Source organism: Cricetulus griseus, chromosome 3 (assembly GCF_003668045.3).
Source record: "Cricetulus griseus strain 17A/GY chromosome 3, alternate assembly CriGri-PICRH-1.0, whole genome shotgun sequence".
NCBI lineage: Eukaryota > Metazoa > Chordata > Mammalia > Rodentia > Cricetidae > Cricetulus > Cricetulus griseus.
The window spans coordinates 246,117,573-246,136,540 of record NC_048596.1 but is presented as its reverse complement, the minus strand read 5'-3'; the positions used below and the strand labels follow the sequence as shown (position 1 = coordinate 246,136,540).

General features: G+C 44.2%; 1 protein-coding gene across 1 annotated transcript in view; it reads right to left on the bottom strand.

Annotated features, from left to right (window-relative positions):
- The window catches only part of Kiaa0319 (KIAA0319 ortholog), a 46,371-nt gene extending 28,016 nt beyond the window's left edge, over positions 1-18,355 (bottom strand). Inside the window, exons 1-8 of the mRNA XM_027409332.2 lie at positions 18,301-18,355; positions 13,009-13,781; positions 9,970-10,162; positions 7,709-7,807; positions 5,943-6,040; positions 4,796-4,883; positions 2,515-2,607; positions 826-958 (exon numbers count right to left, since the gene is read on the bottom strand). Coding sequence (XP_027265133.1) covers positions 826-958; positions 2,515-2,607; positions 4,796-4,883; positions 5,943-6,040; positions 7,709-7,807; positions 9,970-10,162; positions 13,009-13,781; positions 18,301-18,355 — 1,532 coding nt within the window. The remainder of the gene's footprint in view (positions 1-825; positions 959-2,514; positions 2,608-4,795; positions 4,884-5,942; positions 6,041-7,708; positions 7,808-9,969; positions 10,163-13,008; positions 13,782-18,300) is intronic.
- Positions 18,356-18,968: the final 613 nt, after the last annotated feature.

Sequence of the window (18,968 nt, the reverse complement as noted above, 5' to 3'; positions counted from 1 at the left end):
GTGTTACCAGGAGCCACTCCTGCCTTCAATCTTGAGCATTTACTGACGAAACCACTTGTGAATTTCAGCTAGAAAGCCCTCAATTTCTAAATTCGTTTCTAGAGGATTTTCTACAATCATGCTTTCAGGACACTCTTTGCAAAGCATTTTAAGATTAAGCATTTTCAAATACATACAGATGCTCAACATACACACACCAAAAAAGAAAAGAAGGAAAGAAGGGAGGGAGGGAGGGAAAGAGGGAAGGAGGAAGGAAGGAAGGAAAGAAGGAATGAAGGAAGGAAGGAAGGAAGGAAGGAAGGAAGGAAGGAAGAGAAAGCTGCCCAGGCCCTCCTGTACTGAAAGTCCCAAGTACAATGCAATCTCCACTAGCTCATTTCACCCTTGGAGGAGGCAGGGAGTGGGGTGGAAGGTCTGGGAGCTGCATAAATAGGAAGAGAGAAGAACAACAGCTCAGAGTAAAGTGTGTCAGAATCATCTGCTTTTTCTGGGCTTCCTTTCATACTGTCCCACAGACTCCACACAGACAGGGGCCAAACTCCAGCTCAACCCTGACCACAAATAAAGCCCCTGGGGTCTTTCCCGTCAGAACTTTAACCCAAGTAAGGAAAAAGGAGATGGGTTTAAAGTAGCATGTGAATAAAAAATATACTTAAATACCATACTGTTCAAGTGCTCGTTTTTTTTAGGTCATGGATATAGAGGAAATATTTCATTTCCTCTGCTAGGTATTACATTGTTTTTATTTTTATAGAAAGTATCATTTTCAAAAAACAGTCAAAAGAGAAGTCCTGGGAAAACACAACACAGGTGGAACCCACTTGCCTAAAAGTGTAGTTACCAGGATCTAGGTTCAACAAGCGTAAGATTGGGGCATCAGCCGGAAACACCTCTCCTAGGACGGGTCCGTCGACTTCTTCCCAGTGGTAACTCACTATTTTAGTGTCATCTGTGCTTTCTACAAAGATGAAGAAAACGACATCCAGAATGGGTTACAAGAATAGTGAGGTGAAAATGTTACAACTTTTTGAAAACACAAATGTTTAGTAGAAATATACATCTGCGCAAATCTCAGTGATATACATTATGCATTGCTGCCATCTCCCAGTCCCTAAATGGTCTGCACTAGTTTTCTAGACTTGCATAGGCTTGAGCAGGACTGTTCTAACTGGCTGGATATTTAAAAAGCAGAGTGACAGGTTCTGTAGCACAGAATGCAGTGCCTTGACGTTCAGCTCCTCCTTGTCTTGGCGACTGGTGACATTCTACCGACAGCTTCACCTAGATATCTGAACTAACAGGTTCTTGAACGTGTTAGGAGCTGATTATCTACAATTTACAAAACCCCTTTACCATATGCATGATGAAGACATAAGCCCATATTATCCCACTTAAAAAAGCAAACCAGGGTGGGACTGAGAAGATGAGTCTGCAGTTAAAGGCACCTGCCACTGTGGTTGACAACCTGAGTTTAGTCCCTGGGACCCACAAGGTGGAATGAGAGAACTGATTATCAAAAGTTGTTCTCTGAGCAATATATATATATGAGCAAGCAGAAGGCTGGGACTGTAGTTCAGTGGTACAGTGTTTAACTATCACGCATGTGAAGCTCTGAGTTTGATTCCCCAGTAGTAGAAGTGGGGAGGGATGGTTTGGCATGGTAGTTCACAAGCATTCAAGAGACTAAGTCAAATAGTATCTCCATGAGTTCAAGGCCAGACTGAGATACATAGGTACATAGTGAAACTTTGTCTCATAAAAACAAACAAACAAACAAACAAACAACAAAACAAGCAGGGCTGGAGGATACAGCTCAGTGACATAATGTTTTCCTAGCATCCACAAAGTTCTGGGTTCAATCTCCATATCACAAAAATAAACAAATTAATAAAAGACAGCAACAATGTGAATCAGGTAGAACTATATACTTCTAGACCTAGAAGGAAGCAAGCTTTTTATCAACTTTATCTAAGGAAATAAGTTTATGTAGCCAACTAATTAATAATCCTGTATGGTTTTTATAACTTAGCTTTTCTGAATCAAAAGGTTTTTAAAAATTCAGTCCTTTTCTCATATAATTATTTCCATTTAAAGTGTTCTCTGTCTGCTAGGCATGGAGGCTCACAATCCTATAACCCCAACATTTGGGAAAGGGGTTGAAAGCATTACGGGGCCAAGGTCAACCTTAAGTACATATCCGACCCTAAAGAATATTGTATTTGTTTGTCTGATGTTTGTTTGCTTTAGACAGTGTTTCATGTATCCCAGGCTGTCCTGGAACACCCTAAGTAGCAGAAGATGACTTTTGAATTCCCTGTCCTCCTGCCTTTGCCATCCAAATGCGAGGATTACAGGTATGTTACTACTCCCAGCTGGAAGCTGAAGAGCCTAAAACAAGAAGCTAAAAGAGACAGTGATTCATTGAGATTTAACAAGTTTTCTTGGCCTCAACACAGAGTACTCAATCTGACAGTACAAGCAAACAGACACCACCCAAACATGGAGGATACACACGGCTGCCATCGATGAGGGCTGAGGTTAAAGGCACAGTGAGTTCCTGTATCTGTGGAGAAACAACTGCCACAGGTGGCTGGTTGACTCTTGCAGCTGTGGGACAGAAAAACAGACAGCAACTAAGCCAACTTCACACACACCAGTCACACACAAACAAAGGCTTCCTTTCTGAAAGCTTATTCTGAACATCCTGTAGAGGTTTTCATCCCCCTGGGTCTCCACTGTAGAAAACTAAACTTTTAAACCCCACCTGTGTATTTTGAGTTTGTCTGTCAATTTACCTATCTATAGATAATCCCAGGCTCAAGACATGGAATGTATACGGTGATTACAGAAAAGGAAGACTAGATTGCAGGACCTTGAACTCGTGCTCCTGTCTATTCCTCCCAAGTGCTAGGATTACAGGGTGAACACAGGTATATTCAGTGTTGGGTAAGCATTCTAACAACTAAACGACATCACCAGACTATGAATTGGATCCTAAATCTTTGAGTGAAGGTGCCCACCACCATCACTAGATTTCAGCTATAATAAGTAGACTGTGGGAAAGGTAGAGCTGCTGGCCCCAGGAGAGATGCTAGGAGGTGGTGTTGCTTCAAAATTAATGATGCAGGCCAGTGGCTCAGCTGAGCTTATGGGTAAGTGGAAGCTGGAGGCCAGGATATAGAGCAGGGTGTGCCCACCAGGACCAAATGTCACCTCCTCTAATTCACATGAATAACTGCATTGTGGCCCTGGGTGGACTTGATAGTCCATGACACAAGTGTGCCCTGATCCTTTAGAGGCACAGATGAACACGTTTGAAATATCCATGCTCCTACATGAAAGTTAGATCATGAAGAAAGAAGGTGGGCAGAGTTAAGTGTTGAACAGAGAGGGCCAAGGCAGTTTGTCATCATTCAAGAACAGCAAGCGGTTGCCTTGTATACTTGAGTAGCATGTCAAGCAAATGCTAGAGTTATATAAAAAGCAAAAGAAAACAAAAACAAAAAAGACTAAACATAGTCCTTGCATGTTTTCTTTACAATGGTGCCTGAGATGGTTTGAATGAGAATGGCTCCCAAATGCTCATATATTTAGTCACCAGGGAGTGGAACTGTTGAGAGGATCAGGAGGTATGGCCTTGTTGGAGGAGGTTCTCACAGGGGTGGGCTTTGATGGTTCAAATGCCAAGACCAAGCCCATCCCCATCCTCCTCTCTCTCTCCCTCTCCCTTTTTCTCCCTCTCCCCCTTCCTCTCTCCTCACTCTCATTGCCTGCCTGTGGATCAAGATGTAAAGTTTTTAGCTACTCCTCCAGCATATGTCTGCCTGCACGCTGCCATGCTCCCTATCATAATGATAATGACCTAACCCTCTGAAACTGTAAGCTAACCCCCAGTTAAATGTTTTCCTTTATAAGAGTTGCTGAGGCCATAGAGTCTCTTCATGGCAACAGAACTCTAAGATAGTGATTAAGGTAAAAATAGGCGCACATATATTAAACATAGTCAGGTCTAAACTCCAAAAGGTAATCCAAATATCCAGAGAAGAGCTCAGCTCGACTACAGGAGGATTTCTGGTGGTTAGGTAAAAGCCAGCATTCCTCAGGAACTACAGGAGGAACATATGGCTACCCTGTGGCGGCATAGCAAAGCCTATGCTGACTTCCGGGCTCCCTCAGTATCACAAGAACCTTTTACAAAGTCCATGGTAGCATCCAGCCTTTCTCACCTCCTTCCCTTCCCTAAACTCCCTTCATCTCACTGGATTCCCTCACCCCAGCTACTCTGTCTCCTTATAACCTTGGTATTTTTGCTATGTTTCTCTATGCTGCGCCTGCTTCTCTTACTGTTTTCTCTATTCTTTGTCCATTGTTATTCTCTCCTCTCACAGATAGGCCCTGTCCATGCCCAGTCAGTGGGCCATGTTCAGTCTACTTTCTCTGCTCTGGACTCTTCCAGGTGCCTCTGACTGTTCTTTCCCTCACCCGTATCTTCCCTTTAACCATAGCGTGGAGCAGTCATGTCATCAGTTTATACAACCATGGCATCCAAGTGCCAGAACATGAGGCTAGCACAGCAAAGAGACCATTCTCAGGGCTGGAGAAATGGCTCAGAGGTTAAGAGCACTGACTGCTCTTCCAGAGGTCCACATGGTGGCTCACAACCATCTATAATGAGATCTGGTGTTCTCTTCTGGCATGCAGACAGACATGGAGACAGGATGTTGTATTCATAATAAATAAATCTTTAAAAAAAAAAAAAGAGTCCATTCTCCCAACGGTGTCCCAACTGACTCACCTGGCATAACAGTGACATTGACATATCCTTCTCCAAATGCATTCTCACTAGAAACAGTCACTCTGAAGGTATAGAGTCCTACAGACAACTGCAATGTAAAAACAGACATAAGGGTTAGCATCCGAAGACACTGGATTCTGCCTTCTAGAACAGTGTCCCAAAGACTTGTGGGGGGGGGGGCTCATTTCAGTCTGTCTACAAATGTGAGAGCTGCACTCTATAGGATAATAAGTCACCTACATAGGCCGTTTGCTTAGTTACAGATGCCACAGGTCTTATAACAGCCAAAGACAGCTGCTCTTGGGTGAGTGTGTATGAAATTATGCTGTGTTTTGGGTTTGGTAGTCAGTGCTCAGTGGTGAAAGTGAGTCCAGGGCCTCACATATGCTCAGCAAGGATCCTACACTGATCTGCACCCCAGTCTGGAATCACACATTTCTAACATACAAGTTTACAGAGTCACTGGCCGAGGTCTGGGTGCCACGCTTTGAAAAACACCTTAGTCTCACCACAGTGATGTGAGCTAGTAAGGTCCTGGGATTGGTACAGCCTTGCAGGAAGATATTCACCTCAAAAGAAACCAGGCCCCTGGATACTAAGTCAGTGTGTTCTCCTTAGAGCTAAGGAAGTGGCATGTGTCTCTATGTGTGGAGTGATATTTGTCAATCTAAGCAACTTGTCAGCTAGAACAGAACTACTGGAAACTCATAGAGCATGCCTGGTGGACACCTGAGATATCTTTAACACTGGAAAGACTGTAAGAATTAGAAGCCAGACTTTGAATCCACTACACAGTGTGGGCTTCCAAGCCTCTTTCTCCTGAGCAGATGATATGCCAAGGGTTTCAAATGAAGAAAAGCTACTGAATGTCTCATTCAACCATTCATCTGTCTGGTTGAGATTTATTTAATTATAACTTTCTGATTTTTTTTTCAGATAGGAGATCTGATTGTGTTGCCCAACCTGGCCTTGAACTTCTGGGATCAAACTATCTTCTTGCCTTAGTTTCCCAAATAACTGAGACTGCATGCACATGCCAAAGTGTCTGGCTTCTTTATTTGTTTTAATCCTAAGAGAGAATTTGGGGTTCAACAGCAAGGATGTTGCTAACTGGATTCTGAGGTGCACAACCTGCCTCATTACTTACTTGAGAGAGGTGAAGAATCGGCTTGTTTTCTTGTGTGATTTTACCTTGAAAGTCTACAGGGTGGCTCATTAAACTCCATTCATAGCTGTAAGTTGAGTCTGGGAACAAATCAGAAACAAGAATGCTTATCGATTCCAAGATAACCCTAAGGAGGAGAGAGCCTTAAGCCAACAGTACCAATTTCCTGAGATACACAGAGGTCTGCTTTCAACCCTCATCCCAGTAAGGAATCACAAGGCCTCTGTGTCTTTGCAACTAAAACATACACACACACATACACACACACACACACACACACACACACACACACACACACACACACACAGTTATTATGCAAGTATACAAATGATAGAAAATAGAGACTAAAAATTAAACCTCCACAATCTCACTGTTAACATTTGAAAACATTTCTTCTAGGCTATTTCCAACACCTCATTATCCATATGATACTATGATACCTTTTATTTTTTTAATAGACAGGCTCTATGTAGCTCTGGCTAGCCTGGAATATAGACCCAAGACCAAGGTGTTTTCCAACTCACAGAGATCTCAGTTGTCTCTACTTCCCTAGTGCTGAGATTAAAGGCATGCAAACTCATACCTAAACGGTATAATCCCCTGTATCTTTTCCCCTTTTGATGAAAAGTAAGGGTTTGTTAAGACACAAGTTACTTAAACATCTCTCTCTTGAGCTAAAGCTGTCTGAAGCTTTAGATAGCAGTGTAGTACCTCATCTCATCTTAAAGGACTGAGATGCAAATGATAGGCATGGCTGTCTCTGATTATGAAACTTTGACCCATGTGATCTAGATGAGAACCAAATACTTTAAGAATGGTCTAATTAAGGAAGAGTGCAGTGATAGGCTGTAGGAACGGCCCAAATGCTCAGGAATAGTGGGGCACTGGGTAAGGAGAAGAGAAGAATTGTCAACTTGGCATTACACTTAAATTTATGAGTGTGTATTTTATGCGTGTATGCATGTATGTATGTATGTGCACGTGTGATGTGTGTGTGTTTCTGTGTGTGTGTGATGTGTGTGATCCATGGCATATGTGTAGAGGTCAGAAGACAGCCTCAAGTGTTGATCCTCTACTTCCAACTTGTTTGAGATGGGATCACTGGACATTCCCCACTGTACAGGCCAGGCTACTTAGCCTAGCTCTGCTTCCCATCTTGCCACAGAGTGCTGGAATTATAGGCATGCTACCACATTGTAGGGGATGCTGTAGCCATGCCTGCTTGCAGGGGCTGGCTACAGCATCCCCTACACCACATCTGACTTTCCATCAAATCTAGGGATCTGAACACAGGTTCTCATGCTTGTGTGGCAGGTACTTTGTCCACGGCACCTCCCTAGCCACTGGACATTTTTTTTGAGCAGCTGATCTGGAGTACTGTGAGAACTACTCAGTTGTGTTTCTAATACTACAGCATCCGCAAGCAAGCCTCCTAGTACATATCAACCCCTCTCCTCACAATGGGATCTTCCTGACCTCCGTGGGTTGTCCCAGATCAGGATCTTGCATGTGGCAACCCCTCCTCTCTGGTATCGTATTGAGATCTTCCAATCTGACCAGTTAATGATGATGCACTATACTGAATTTCCTAGACACCTACTGCATTTTGCTATCGCAGTAAACTTCAGCCATTTCCTACTGTGGAATGTTGTGGGAAGGATACATCAAGCCTATTATCTGTGGAGACCTGGGAGAGAATACCTGAGTCCCACCAGTCCCCGAGTTACCCAAGAATGTCAAACTCTCACCTGCAGGGGGCGCTGGCTCAACAGAGGCCTTTAGTTCAGTTTCACTGTCTGGTAAGGTTATCACAAGGTTATCTCCAGCAGACACTGCAAGCTCCTTTACTAGAAGTTGATTAGAAACAGTGCGTGCCATTATGTAATACAATGTCTCCATAACATACCTGTTCTTAGAATGATCATTCCTTATATAATTTTATATAAGGCACCCCACCCCAGGCTAGTGCCCTATGTTATGCTGCAAGGTAGACTGCAAATTTAAAACCTCCTACATGAGTGGCACTGTGAAGAAAATAATCATTCAAAATGAGCCATGTGTGGGTGGTAGTTTACCAACAGGTGGAGGACTGCCGACTCAGTTTGTTTTCTCTGTTGCTACCTGCTTTGCCTGACCCCCTGGTGAACGGTCCTTACTTACAAATAGGTCAAGAGTGCTCTAGGTCATTAGCCATACTGCTCAGATCTGGGAGTGCCTCATAAATGGTTGCTAATAGCTTTGCTCTTGGAGCCTTTCCAACAGGAAATCCAGGCAAGCTCCGTATGAAAAGGTAATTTAACTCCAGCAGCAGGGACATTAACTCTCATCAAAAGCATTTTCCTGCTAATGCAACAAAGCTCATTTACTGTACCACCTGAATGACACTGACATAGTCCTATAGTCCTTGTCTTGATTGGGCACTAGTTTCACTGTCATCCGTATTTAGTTCAGAATAGCCTATTTGAGTTGAGTTTTCTGGGACCTTAGCCTCCAAAACCAAGCTTAGGAAGAGCTGAGAAAGGCTGTGTCATTCTCAAAGACACCCCAATATTCCCATATCACCATTAGCACCCAGGGATCCAATCCCAGGGCAGCTTCTCACAGCTTCTCTTTCACTACAACCCTCTCCTCACTCAAGTTCAGGATCAAAGAGAGTAAGAGTGAGGGTGGAGAAGCATTAGGGAATCAAAATTGAGTAGTACTGGTTCAGGGGCCACCTGGGATCAGGCCTCAAATGTAGCTGAACTTTATAGAGGTAATAGTGCTATTATCATTATTATTATTATTATTATTATTATTATTATTATTATTATTGACAGAATCTTATGAAGCCCAGGCTGGTCTCTTACTCCCTATGTAGTCAGGGTTAATCTTGAACTCCTGATCCTCCTGTTTCCATTTCCCAAGGGCTAGGATGACAGATTTGCACCCCCACACTCACCTACAGTTCAGTCTTTGAACCAGGCTGTAGCTACAGCCACCCTCATATTCCAGTAGACATTGGAAACATTAACCCCCATTGACATTCTGGACATTTGATCTTGTTTTAGTTTTTATTTAATTTTCTTGTTGCTATATCAAAAGCCCTGATGGAAGGGAGTGTTTATTTTGGCTCACAGTATGAGGGTACAGTCCATCAAGGCAGGGAAGGCAAGGTAATGGAAAGGCAAGGCAGCTGATCACACTGTCTCCACACTAAGCAAGCAGAGAGAGATGAACCCGATGCTTAGCTCACCTTTTCCTTTTCATATCATCCAGTGGAAAGGTGCTGCTCAGGGTAAGGTCTTCTCACCTCAGTGAACCTAGACTAGATAATCCTTCCCATCCTAGACTCCTCTCTTGTCCTCTCCACCCACAAAACCAGTTCTAGCCAATTGATCTCCTGGTTCTACCAAAATGTTGTGTAAGTCTTGTCCTGTCTTCCACACATGATGGTGTCAAGGTGCAGAGAGCAAGCAATCTCAAGACTAGTGATTTCCCATGGGGAGAAGCCTTAGAATCTACAGAACATTGCAGGTCCTTCTGACCTGTCTCTCCTGCTCCCAGCACCAGGACAGGCTTTCTGCAGGTCCCTGTCTTCCCATTGAAGACACCTCCAAAGAACACAGCTGCCTTGTTTTCTTGCTGAAAGTTCATTAACCAGAAATACACAACACTCCCTCCTATTAGAACACATGTTGCTGGCTCGCCCTAACTTGCCAGTCCCTCCTCCAGAAAGGCTTCCTGGCACTCCTGGTAGGGCAAGTAATCTTCCTCCACTGCCACAGCATCCTCTCACAGCATTTTCCATAGATTATCAGAGCCATCTACCCACCTGTCAGTTCCCTCTCCTGCTTTATAGAGCCACAGAGGGAAAAGACAGAACACCAGTCATCTTTTACTCTGGTTACAGAGCATGGTGTCTGCTATGTGTCGGTCTCAAGACGGGGCCAAAGGGAGGAATAAACCTGTCACTGCTAGATTCTACCTCTGTTGTAAAGGTCTCCTCATTGTATTTTTCCAAAGTTACCTGTCCTTGAAGAAGTAGTAGGTGACACAGGCCACGCAGGTGGGGTCAGCCCAGGGAGAACTGTACTGGTGGCAAATGTTGAGGTGCTGTGTTCTGTGCTTCGTGGAGTGACTGTAAGAATGGAGCTTTTCTCCACCATGGCTGGGCTGGACTCCAGGCTGGCAGGGGGAGGAGTATGGGAAGGTGTTAGAACCTGTGGGATAAATTAACAAGGGTATATTGTTACAAAAAAAAATGTTCATTTTGATGGGACAACACAAATATGGGCAATGGATTGTTTGTGCTGAACCTCTCCAAATTCATGCACTGAATCACACCCCCATGGGGTGGCTGTTAGGTGAGGGGGAGGCAGAGTATGTGCTCAGGTCATGGTGAATCCTCATGAATAGAATCAGTGTCTTCCTTACAAGGCAGAGCTCAGTGGTGGTACAGGCTCCTTATCAGAGCCTCAACAGGCTGAGGCAGTAGGATTGCTGGTTTTGAGGTGAACTTCAGCTATACAGCAAGACCTGGTCTCAAGGAAAGAGAAAATGAGGCCAGGGAAGGAGGGGGGAGGGGGAAGGGGACAAAAAGAGAAGAAGCAAGAGAATAAAGTAGAAGGAAGCAAGGAGGAAGGGGAAGGGTGAGAGGAAGGGCTGACTGACCTGCCCTTCCCCCTCCACAAGGCTGATCTTGGTTGGTTTTCTATAGATAGTCTATTCAACGGTGCTGTGGCATGAATAATGCTGCTATGTAACAGGCTTTGCATGGAGAGATGCATGTATTCCTCTTACGTGCACGCTAGAAGTGCAACTGCTGGATCACATGCTGGGGCGATGGTGTGAATTATTGCTGAAGAGCTGGGGAGCAGCAAGCCAATTACCCAAGGCTTCTGCAACCCTGTGCACTCCAACGGCCATGTATGGGCACTGCGGCTTCTCTACTAATACTTCCTAGTTCTGGTTCTGCTGCTGCTGCTGCTAAGACTCAGGGCTAGGGACCTTGGGCTACTCTCCACCCCAGTCCTGTTTTTATTTTTTGGTATTTTATTCTAGCCATCCTAGTAATACTATATTTTGGGTTCAACTTCTTTTGCATGTTTTATTTATTCCGAGGGCTGGGATTACAGGCACGCACCACCACTCATCCTTTACTGATTTTTAGATCAGGTTATTTTCTTATTATTGAGTTGAAAGACTTATTCACATTTCTGCATATAATGTTATAACATGATTCACAAATATTTTACTCCATTCTATGGATTGTCTTCTCTTTCTTGATGTTGTTATTTGGGATGCAAAAGTATTTAGTTCTGATGAAGTCAAATTTATCCTTTTTTAAATTTTTACTGTTTTTGTTTGTTTGTTTGTTTGCTTGCTTGTACAGGGTTCTCTAAGTAGCACTAGCTGTCCTGAAATTCATAATGTAGACTAGGCTGGTCTCAAACCCATGGAGATCCTCCTGCCTCTGCCTCCTGAGTTCTGGGATTAAAGATGCACAGTATCCTTTTTCCCAAAATTTGATGACCTATACAAAAAAAATAATTCTCTAAACCTAGTTACCAAGGCTTACTATTGTTTTAACTCTTGTCATCTGGGTCTTTGGCACACTTTGAGTTCTATATATATATAATGTAATATAAGAAAGCTACAACTTATTCTTGTGCCTGTATTATTGGGCTTTGAAAATGATACCCCAAACCAAATGCTTCAAAAGCCAAGTTTTCCTTTGGCTTTCTCCTGTGATCATTCTCCCCCAAAGCATGCCACAGAAGCTAGAAGTCCTTTTTCCCCGATATGTCACAAATCTTACACACTATTTTCCTTTTAAAATTCTTCAAGGAGCTAGGGAAGAGCTCCGTTATCTGGCATGGTCAAGGCCCTGAGTTGTAGCTAAACATAGCATAAACCAGGAGAACCCACAGTCCCAGTGCTCAGGAGGTAGAGGTAGTAGGTAGATTTACCTAAATCTCTGCGAGTTCACAGCCAGAGACCCTGCCTTCAAATAATTAGATAAATAAAATAAAAATAGGAATTCTGAAAGTCCCCCATGTCCTCCAATCGCTTCTTTCTGTCTACCTTCAGATCACTGTCAAGCTCCAGATTCTTAATCCTCTTCAAGTCCAGCGGTCTCTCAACCACGTAGCCGTTGAGATCTCCAGCGGTTCTGTTCCCACAGGATTTCATTCCAGTAAAATTCAGGTCTTCTCCCTGCTTTTGCCATCTCTACTCTCCCAGTGACTCTTGCCCCTCCCCCACTCCCTCCCTGCACACTTTTTAAAGTGTTGGGAGATTCATCCCAAGGTCCTGTGATCAAATGTTCTACCACTGAGTCATACCCCTATTGGGTTTTCGTTCTTTCTTTTTTGTCATTGAATCTCATTGGATGGCCTTGACCTCCTCCAGTCATGGTCCTCTTGCCTCTGCCTCCCGGGTAGTTGAGACTACTTAGGAATAAGACCCTCGTTTTTTTTGTTTTTTGTTTTTTGTTTTTGTTGTTGTTGTTGTTTGTTTTTTGTTTTTTTTCCACCAGGGTTTTTCATGGAAGGTCTGTGGTTCTTCCTACCCATCAGCTTCACCATGTCTCTGGTACCTTTCTAGTCTCCCAGTTAACTGGTAAAAGTTCCCGTCTAAGTCTCTCTCTCTCTCTCTCTCTCTCTCTCTCTCTCTCTCTCTCTCTCTCTCTCTCTCTCTCTCTCTCTCTCTCTCTCTCTCTCTCTCTCTTTCTCTCTCGTGTGTGCGTGCACACGCGGGTGCGCATGCGCGCGCGCGTATATGCTGGTTGCAGGGCCTTCTATGAAGTCTTCGTTAACATCAATTAGCCAAAGAGAATCTCTAGAGAGAGGGGCTCTTAGGTAGATGGTAGATGACCTAGGAAGGGGAAGCTCTATGTTAATTTCAAACTGCTTGCTTAGGCAAGCGCCACAAAAGAAAGCTGTCTGTTTTCGGTTAGGTTCCGATAGACATTCATCCTCGGGTTTCTCGAGCCTGAAGGAATCTGGCGGAGTTTAGCCATGTGCCCCTTCCCTTGTCCACCCCAGCACATCTCGAGCACACCCACCTCTTTTCCAGAGCTGTTGCTCAGTTGTTCTTGGAGCTGTATAGTTCCTCTCTCTGTCCCCTCTGCTGCAGGAAGTGCAGTCACAGAGGCGACCCACACACTGCTCTCTGCAGAATGCAGGGGCGTAGGGGACCAAGTGGACTCATTCAGGGCCTCCAGCTGCTGCTGGTCCAGTGGCTCAGGTGTGAGGTCCTGCAGCTTCTCTGTAGAAATAGCTGAGCTGTCTCCTGCAGCCGAGACATTGGAACCTCCCTCGCTGCCGGGCAGCAGGCTCCAGTCGGGGTACTCTGCACTGCCTCTGGGGTCATGTTGGCTGGAGGGCTGCAGGAGGCCCTGCTCCAGTTCCTTGTAGTCATCTAAGTACTCGGCAGTCTCATCTGGTCCCCCATCTTTGCCTAGAAAGGGCAAGTCCTTCCTGAGGTCCTCAAGGGAGTCTCCCCAAGCTCCAGAGGGGGAACCCCTGCCCAGCATCGTGTCTCCATAGTCCAGCAGCTGCTCCGGCTTCTGGACAGGTCTGTGCACGAAAGTGAGGTAAGACCGGATGGGGCCTGTCGTCCTGGGCTCGCAGTTCTCCCGGTGCGCGCAGTTCACCAGGTAACAGCTGCCCTCAAACCACCAGGCCAGGTCGCAGCTGGGCAGGTCACAGCAAGCAGCCGTGCAGTCTCCCACAGAGAAGGTTTGAGACACCCGCGTGATTCTTACAGTTTCCAGATTAGGTGAAATGATGGCGTTGGAATAAGTCCTCCCCTCGCTGCACTGCTGGCACCTGCCACCTGAAGACCAGAGAGACACCAACACTCAACACCAAAGGTCAAATTGGTAAGTAGACAAACTTCAAAAGAAGAAACACAAATGGCCAATAAATATTGAAGAAAATATCCAAACTGCGCAGTACACCTATAATTCCAGCACTTTGGAGTGGAGGCAGGACATTCATAAGTTCAAGTTCATCTTTGAGAGCTGGACGCCAACATGAGTGAACTACATGGGATCGGGTCTCAGGAAACCAGAGCTGAGATTCATATTTAAAGACATATGACATATGTGCACATATATGGACACACTTATGCCATGAAAGTAGAAGGGAAACTACAGGAAGAGGAAAGTTCTCAAAGGAGGGGCAGGGAAGGCTGACAGACCCTCATGCTTTCCCTAGATTTAAACGTATATACATATATGTGACCTGAAAGGAAAAGCAGGGGCTAGAGAGGTGGCTCAGCAGTTAAGAGCACTGACTGCTCTTCCAGAGGACCCAGGTTACATTCCCAGCATCCACACTGTCTTAACTCCACAACACCAATGCACATAAAAATAAAATATTATTAAAAAAAAAAGGAGAAGCACAATTTGGAGGGAGGGGGGATGGGAGAGGAAACTGAGCTATGACAATGATATGTGTATGAAATATCACAATGAAGCCTTTCAAAAAATAATTTATATTCATTTGTTTTTGTGTGTGCATGCACACACACACATGTACCATGAAGGTCAGAACTCCTATGGGAGTCAGCCCTCTCTGCCTACCATGTAGGTGTCTCTCTCATGGAATGAACATTCTAGGTTATTGGGCTTGACAGCAAGTTCCCCCTCAATCTGCTGAGCCATCTTGCTGCCCCAAAGCCTATTGTTTTGTACTAAAAATGTAATATACACATATATATTATTACACACACATATTGTGTGTATGTATGTATATGCACATTCCAGAGAAGCTGCTCCAGAAAACCAGAGGCTCCCCCATCCCTAGCTAAGGAGCCAGAACCACTCCCTATTGAAGGGTCCACTGCACTATGCATCCATCCATCACACTTCTCTGATGGAGAATGCCCTTCTGTGTATGTTTATCTTATTGATTAATAAATAAAGCACTGTTTGGCCAATGAGGCAGAAAAGTAGGTGGAACTAGGAGTCAAGGAGGATTCTGGGAAATGTAGTAAAGAAGTCTTGCGATCTCGGCAGGAAGTGGCATAGCAGGCAGACTCATATATAAGCAAGGCCAAGAAGGAAGTCGCTCCTTTTCTCTTGCTCTTCCTCTTGGTCTCTGCTCTGGAGTTGCCATATGATCTGACGGCAAGAGAGGGTGCCAGCGGAAGGCATCCTCAATAGGTCTTATAAAATATGTAGATTTATGATAATTAAGACTGAGCTAGCATATGAGAAATTCTAGTCTTTGGCCAAGCAGCATTTGTACCTAATATAAGTCTCTGTGTGTTACTTGGGACCTCAACGTGGCGGCAGGTGGAACTCGGGCAGCCTGGCGGAAAGCACCCACATGGTGGCAGGACTCGGTGGCTTTGGAGTAAAGACTTATCATTACACTTCTCATTACACAGTCACCTGTCTTTCCACCGGTCCATCCATTTGTCACTCACTCGTCCACCCTCCCACCCATTCCTCCACCTTTCTGTCCACATATAGTCTTTCAACTATCCATGTACCTTTTCACCTATGCATTCAGTCCCTTCATATAATTTCATTCTTCTCTACTCGGATCTCCTTTTTATGTAACTCACAAGAGCCCTCATGTTAAAAAAAAAAAAATAGTTGCAGAAGTGACAGAAGAATACTGTATCTTTGTTTTGTTGGTGTTAATAGATTTTTTTTAATCAAACACACTATCTGATGATAGCTCAGATAATGTCTAAGGAGAAAAAAAAATTGTCCTCAGTACATATCTATAATCAAGTGCTTTGGAATAGTCCTTTACATTGTGTGAGGATTTGTCACTTGGATTGGTTTAATAAAAAGCTGATTGGCCAGTAGCCAGGCAGGAATCATAGTTAAGACAACCAAACTAGGAAAATGGAAAATGATGGGAGGAAGAAGGGTGGGGTCAGAAGAGGTGCCATGGGCCAGCTGCCAAGGGAGCGGGACATGTAGAAAATGAGGTCAAAAGCCATGAGCCACTTGGCAAAGCATAGATTTAAAAAATGTACTGATTTAATTTAGGAGTTAGCTAGTAACAAGCCCGAGCTATTGGCCGATCATTTATAATTCATACTAAGTCTCTGAGTCAGTTATTTGAGAAGTAACTGCTGGTTATTTGGGAACAGGCTTGTCAGGACAGGAAAACTCCACCTACCATCAAGTTTCGTTTGTTTGTTTATTTTGAGATAGATCTCAGTATATAGTCCTAGCTGACCTGGAACTCACAGAGATCCGTCTGCCTCTGCTTCCCAAGTGCTGGGATTAAAGGCATGAACCACTAAGCCTTGTTTTATATTCCACTAGTTTTAGTCAGATTTTCAATAATGAACTGATGGGGGATGTCCTTCTGTATATATGTTTCTCTTATTGCTTCCGGCCAATAGAGGCAGGAAGATAGGCGGGACTAGGAGACGAGAATTCTAGGAGAGGTAGGCAGAGAGGTTCCAGGAGTGGACGACACGATGGCCGAAGAGTAACATGCTGGATTATGAGTAAGCCACAGCCTCATAGCAATACATAGATTAAGAGAAATGGGTTAATAACTAAGAGGAAGCTAGCCAATAAGAAGCCCAAGTCATCGGCCAACACTTTTATAATTAATATAGCGTCCGTGTATTTATTTGGGGCTGAAAAGGGTGGTGAGACCTGGCAGGACAAGAAAAAATGCCAGCTACAAAATGGCACCCAACGTACAGGGTGAAATTTTCCACGTAAAACCTGACAAAACCTTTGAAAGGGATTTTAGAAACAAAAGAACAAAGTCAATCAAGGCTTTTTGGTAGCAGCATTTTCTCAGCTCTATCTTCTAGAGACAATCAGAGACTTGTGGCTCCTTTAAGGAAGGCTTCCTGACTCAGCATAAGTGGCAAAAACCACACAGCTCCTTTAGCAATGCTGTTTAGCAGATAAAAAACTCATGGCCAGAAAAAGATAGAAATATACATTAAAGGCAGATTCAGAAGGAAAAAGAAAAACCTCTAAATGGTTTATTGTGTGTTTAAAAATGTAGCATCCAAACCGGGCATTGATGGAGCACGCCTTTAATCCCAGCACTCGGGAGGCAGAGGTAGATGGATCTCTGTGAGTTCGAGGCCAGCTTGGTCTCCAGAGCAACTGCCAGGATAGGCTCCAAAGCTACACAGAGAAACCCTGTCTTGGGAAAAAAAAAATGTAGCATCCATGAGTTTATTTGGGGTTGAGAAGGTCAGCGGGACCTGTCAGGACAAGAAAACGCCAGGTACAATGAACTACCAGTCTTTTCACAGAGTCACTACAGCAGGCCTTGGCATGTACTGCATGGATTGTGGTCTGTTAGTTTTTGTGACAAAACAATAGAAGCAAACCTCAATAGCACAGGATGTCCTTCCTAGTAAGGGCTTATCATTGAAATTTATTTTAATGTCCTTCCTAGTAAGGGCTTATCACTGAAATTTATTTTAATAAATGTTGTTTTTGTCACAAGAGTACTGTCAGGCATTGTTTCTAGCAGGGAACATGTGAAAATAGCTATATGATCCACAGGAATCACCTTTATGTCACCTGTACACAAGATCGTTCTAATAGACAGATTTTTATGAGGACAGTGTTAGCATGGTAGGTAGCTTGGTAGTCTCATAGCACAATGCTGGAGCCAGGAAGATGGCTCATTGGGTAAAGGCTGCCAAGACTGGTGACCTGAACCTACACAGTAGGAGAAGAAAGCTGATCCCTACCAGCTTGCCTCCACACACATGCCATGATATTTGCACACACACACACACACACACACACACACACACACACACACACACACTAAATGAGTAAATACAACATAATGCCAAACATCAATTCTGTGGAAAGACTATTTCATCCAATGTAAGAAAAATTAGATATACTGCCTATGTTCCTTTTCCAATCAAAAAAGCAACACATGAAGCTGGGATGGTATTTTCTCAAACACAAATCTAGCTTTTAAATCATGTGAATAGTTTTGGTCTTTTATTTTTCAGAGAAAAGCTAGCTCTCAGACATGGAGAAAACATTAATTTACTATAGCTGAACACAACAAAACAGCCCTCTTACAAAGATGAAGAGAGGATGGGGTGAGGCAGAGGGAAGGTAATACCCAACCTCTCAAACACTTGGTATTTTTCTGGCTACCATTGCATCTCTCTGTAACTTATATGAAGACCTGATCCAGCGGTTTCTCCCTGACCCACGTGGTCAGATGTGCTTTCCTCCCCTTGAAGACATGAGTCCCGCCCAGCAGCAAGTGACCCCGAGCAAAATGATGTTTAATGTCTGGCACTGGCCACAGGAGCCACGGGAGCTGGCTTTTGCAACTCTTCCAGGAAACAATGATGTCCCCTGGTAATGGTTTCCTACCTGTGATGGCAGCCAGCAGCAGCAATGAGGACAGTGCTCCTGTTAGGGACACCATTCTGCCTCACAGGACAAGTCTTCCAAAGCAGTGGATTTGGAACAGGCTCGCTTTGGTGGTTGATGAGCTAGATGTGGCCTCTAGAACTTCAAAGAAAACAAGACAGAGACAAGGGAGAAGAAAAGGTAGGTAAATGTGGAAACACGTTGTTCCCATCATTTATTCATGTTAACAGAAAAGCTGTCCTGTTCACGGAGTGGAGTCATATACAAAACAGCCATCTTTCCAGAGAAGTTTGTTAAAATAGCCAGAACAGTTAGTTCCTATGAAGACAAAACAAAGAAGAAAACACAGAGGCACAGTGGCACATACCTTTAATTCCAACACTCAGGAGGCAGAGAGAAGCAGATTCTGTTAGCTTGAGGCCAGCCTGATCTACACAATGAGAGTTCCAGGACAGCCAGGCCTAAATAGTAAGACCCTGCCTTGAAAAACAAAAAACAAAGAAAGAATGAAAAGAAAAGTTGAGCCGGGCGTTGTTGGCGCACACCTTTAATCCCAGCACTCGGGAGGCAGAGGCAGGCGGATCTCTGTGAGTTCCAGGCCAGCCTGGTCTCCAGAGCGACTGCCAGGAGAGGCTCCAAAACTACAAAACTAAAAAAAAGATTGGGTT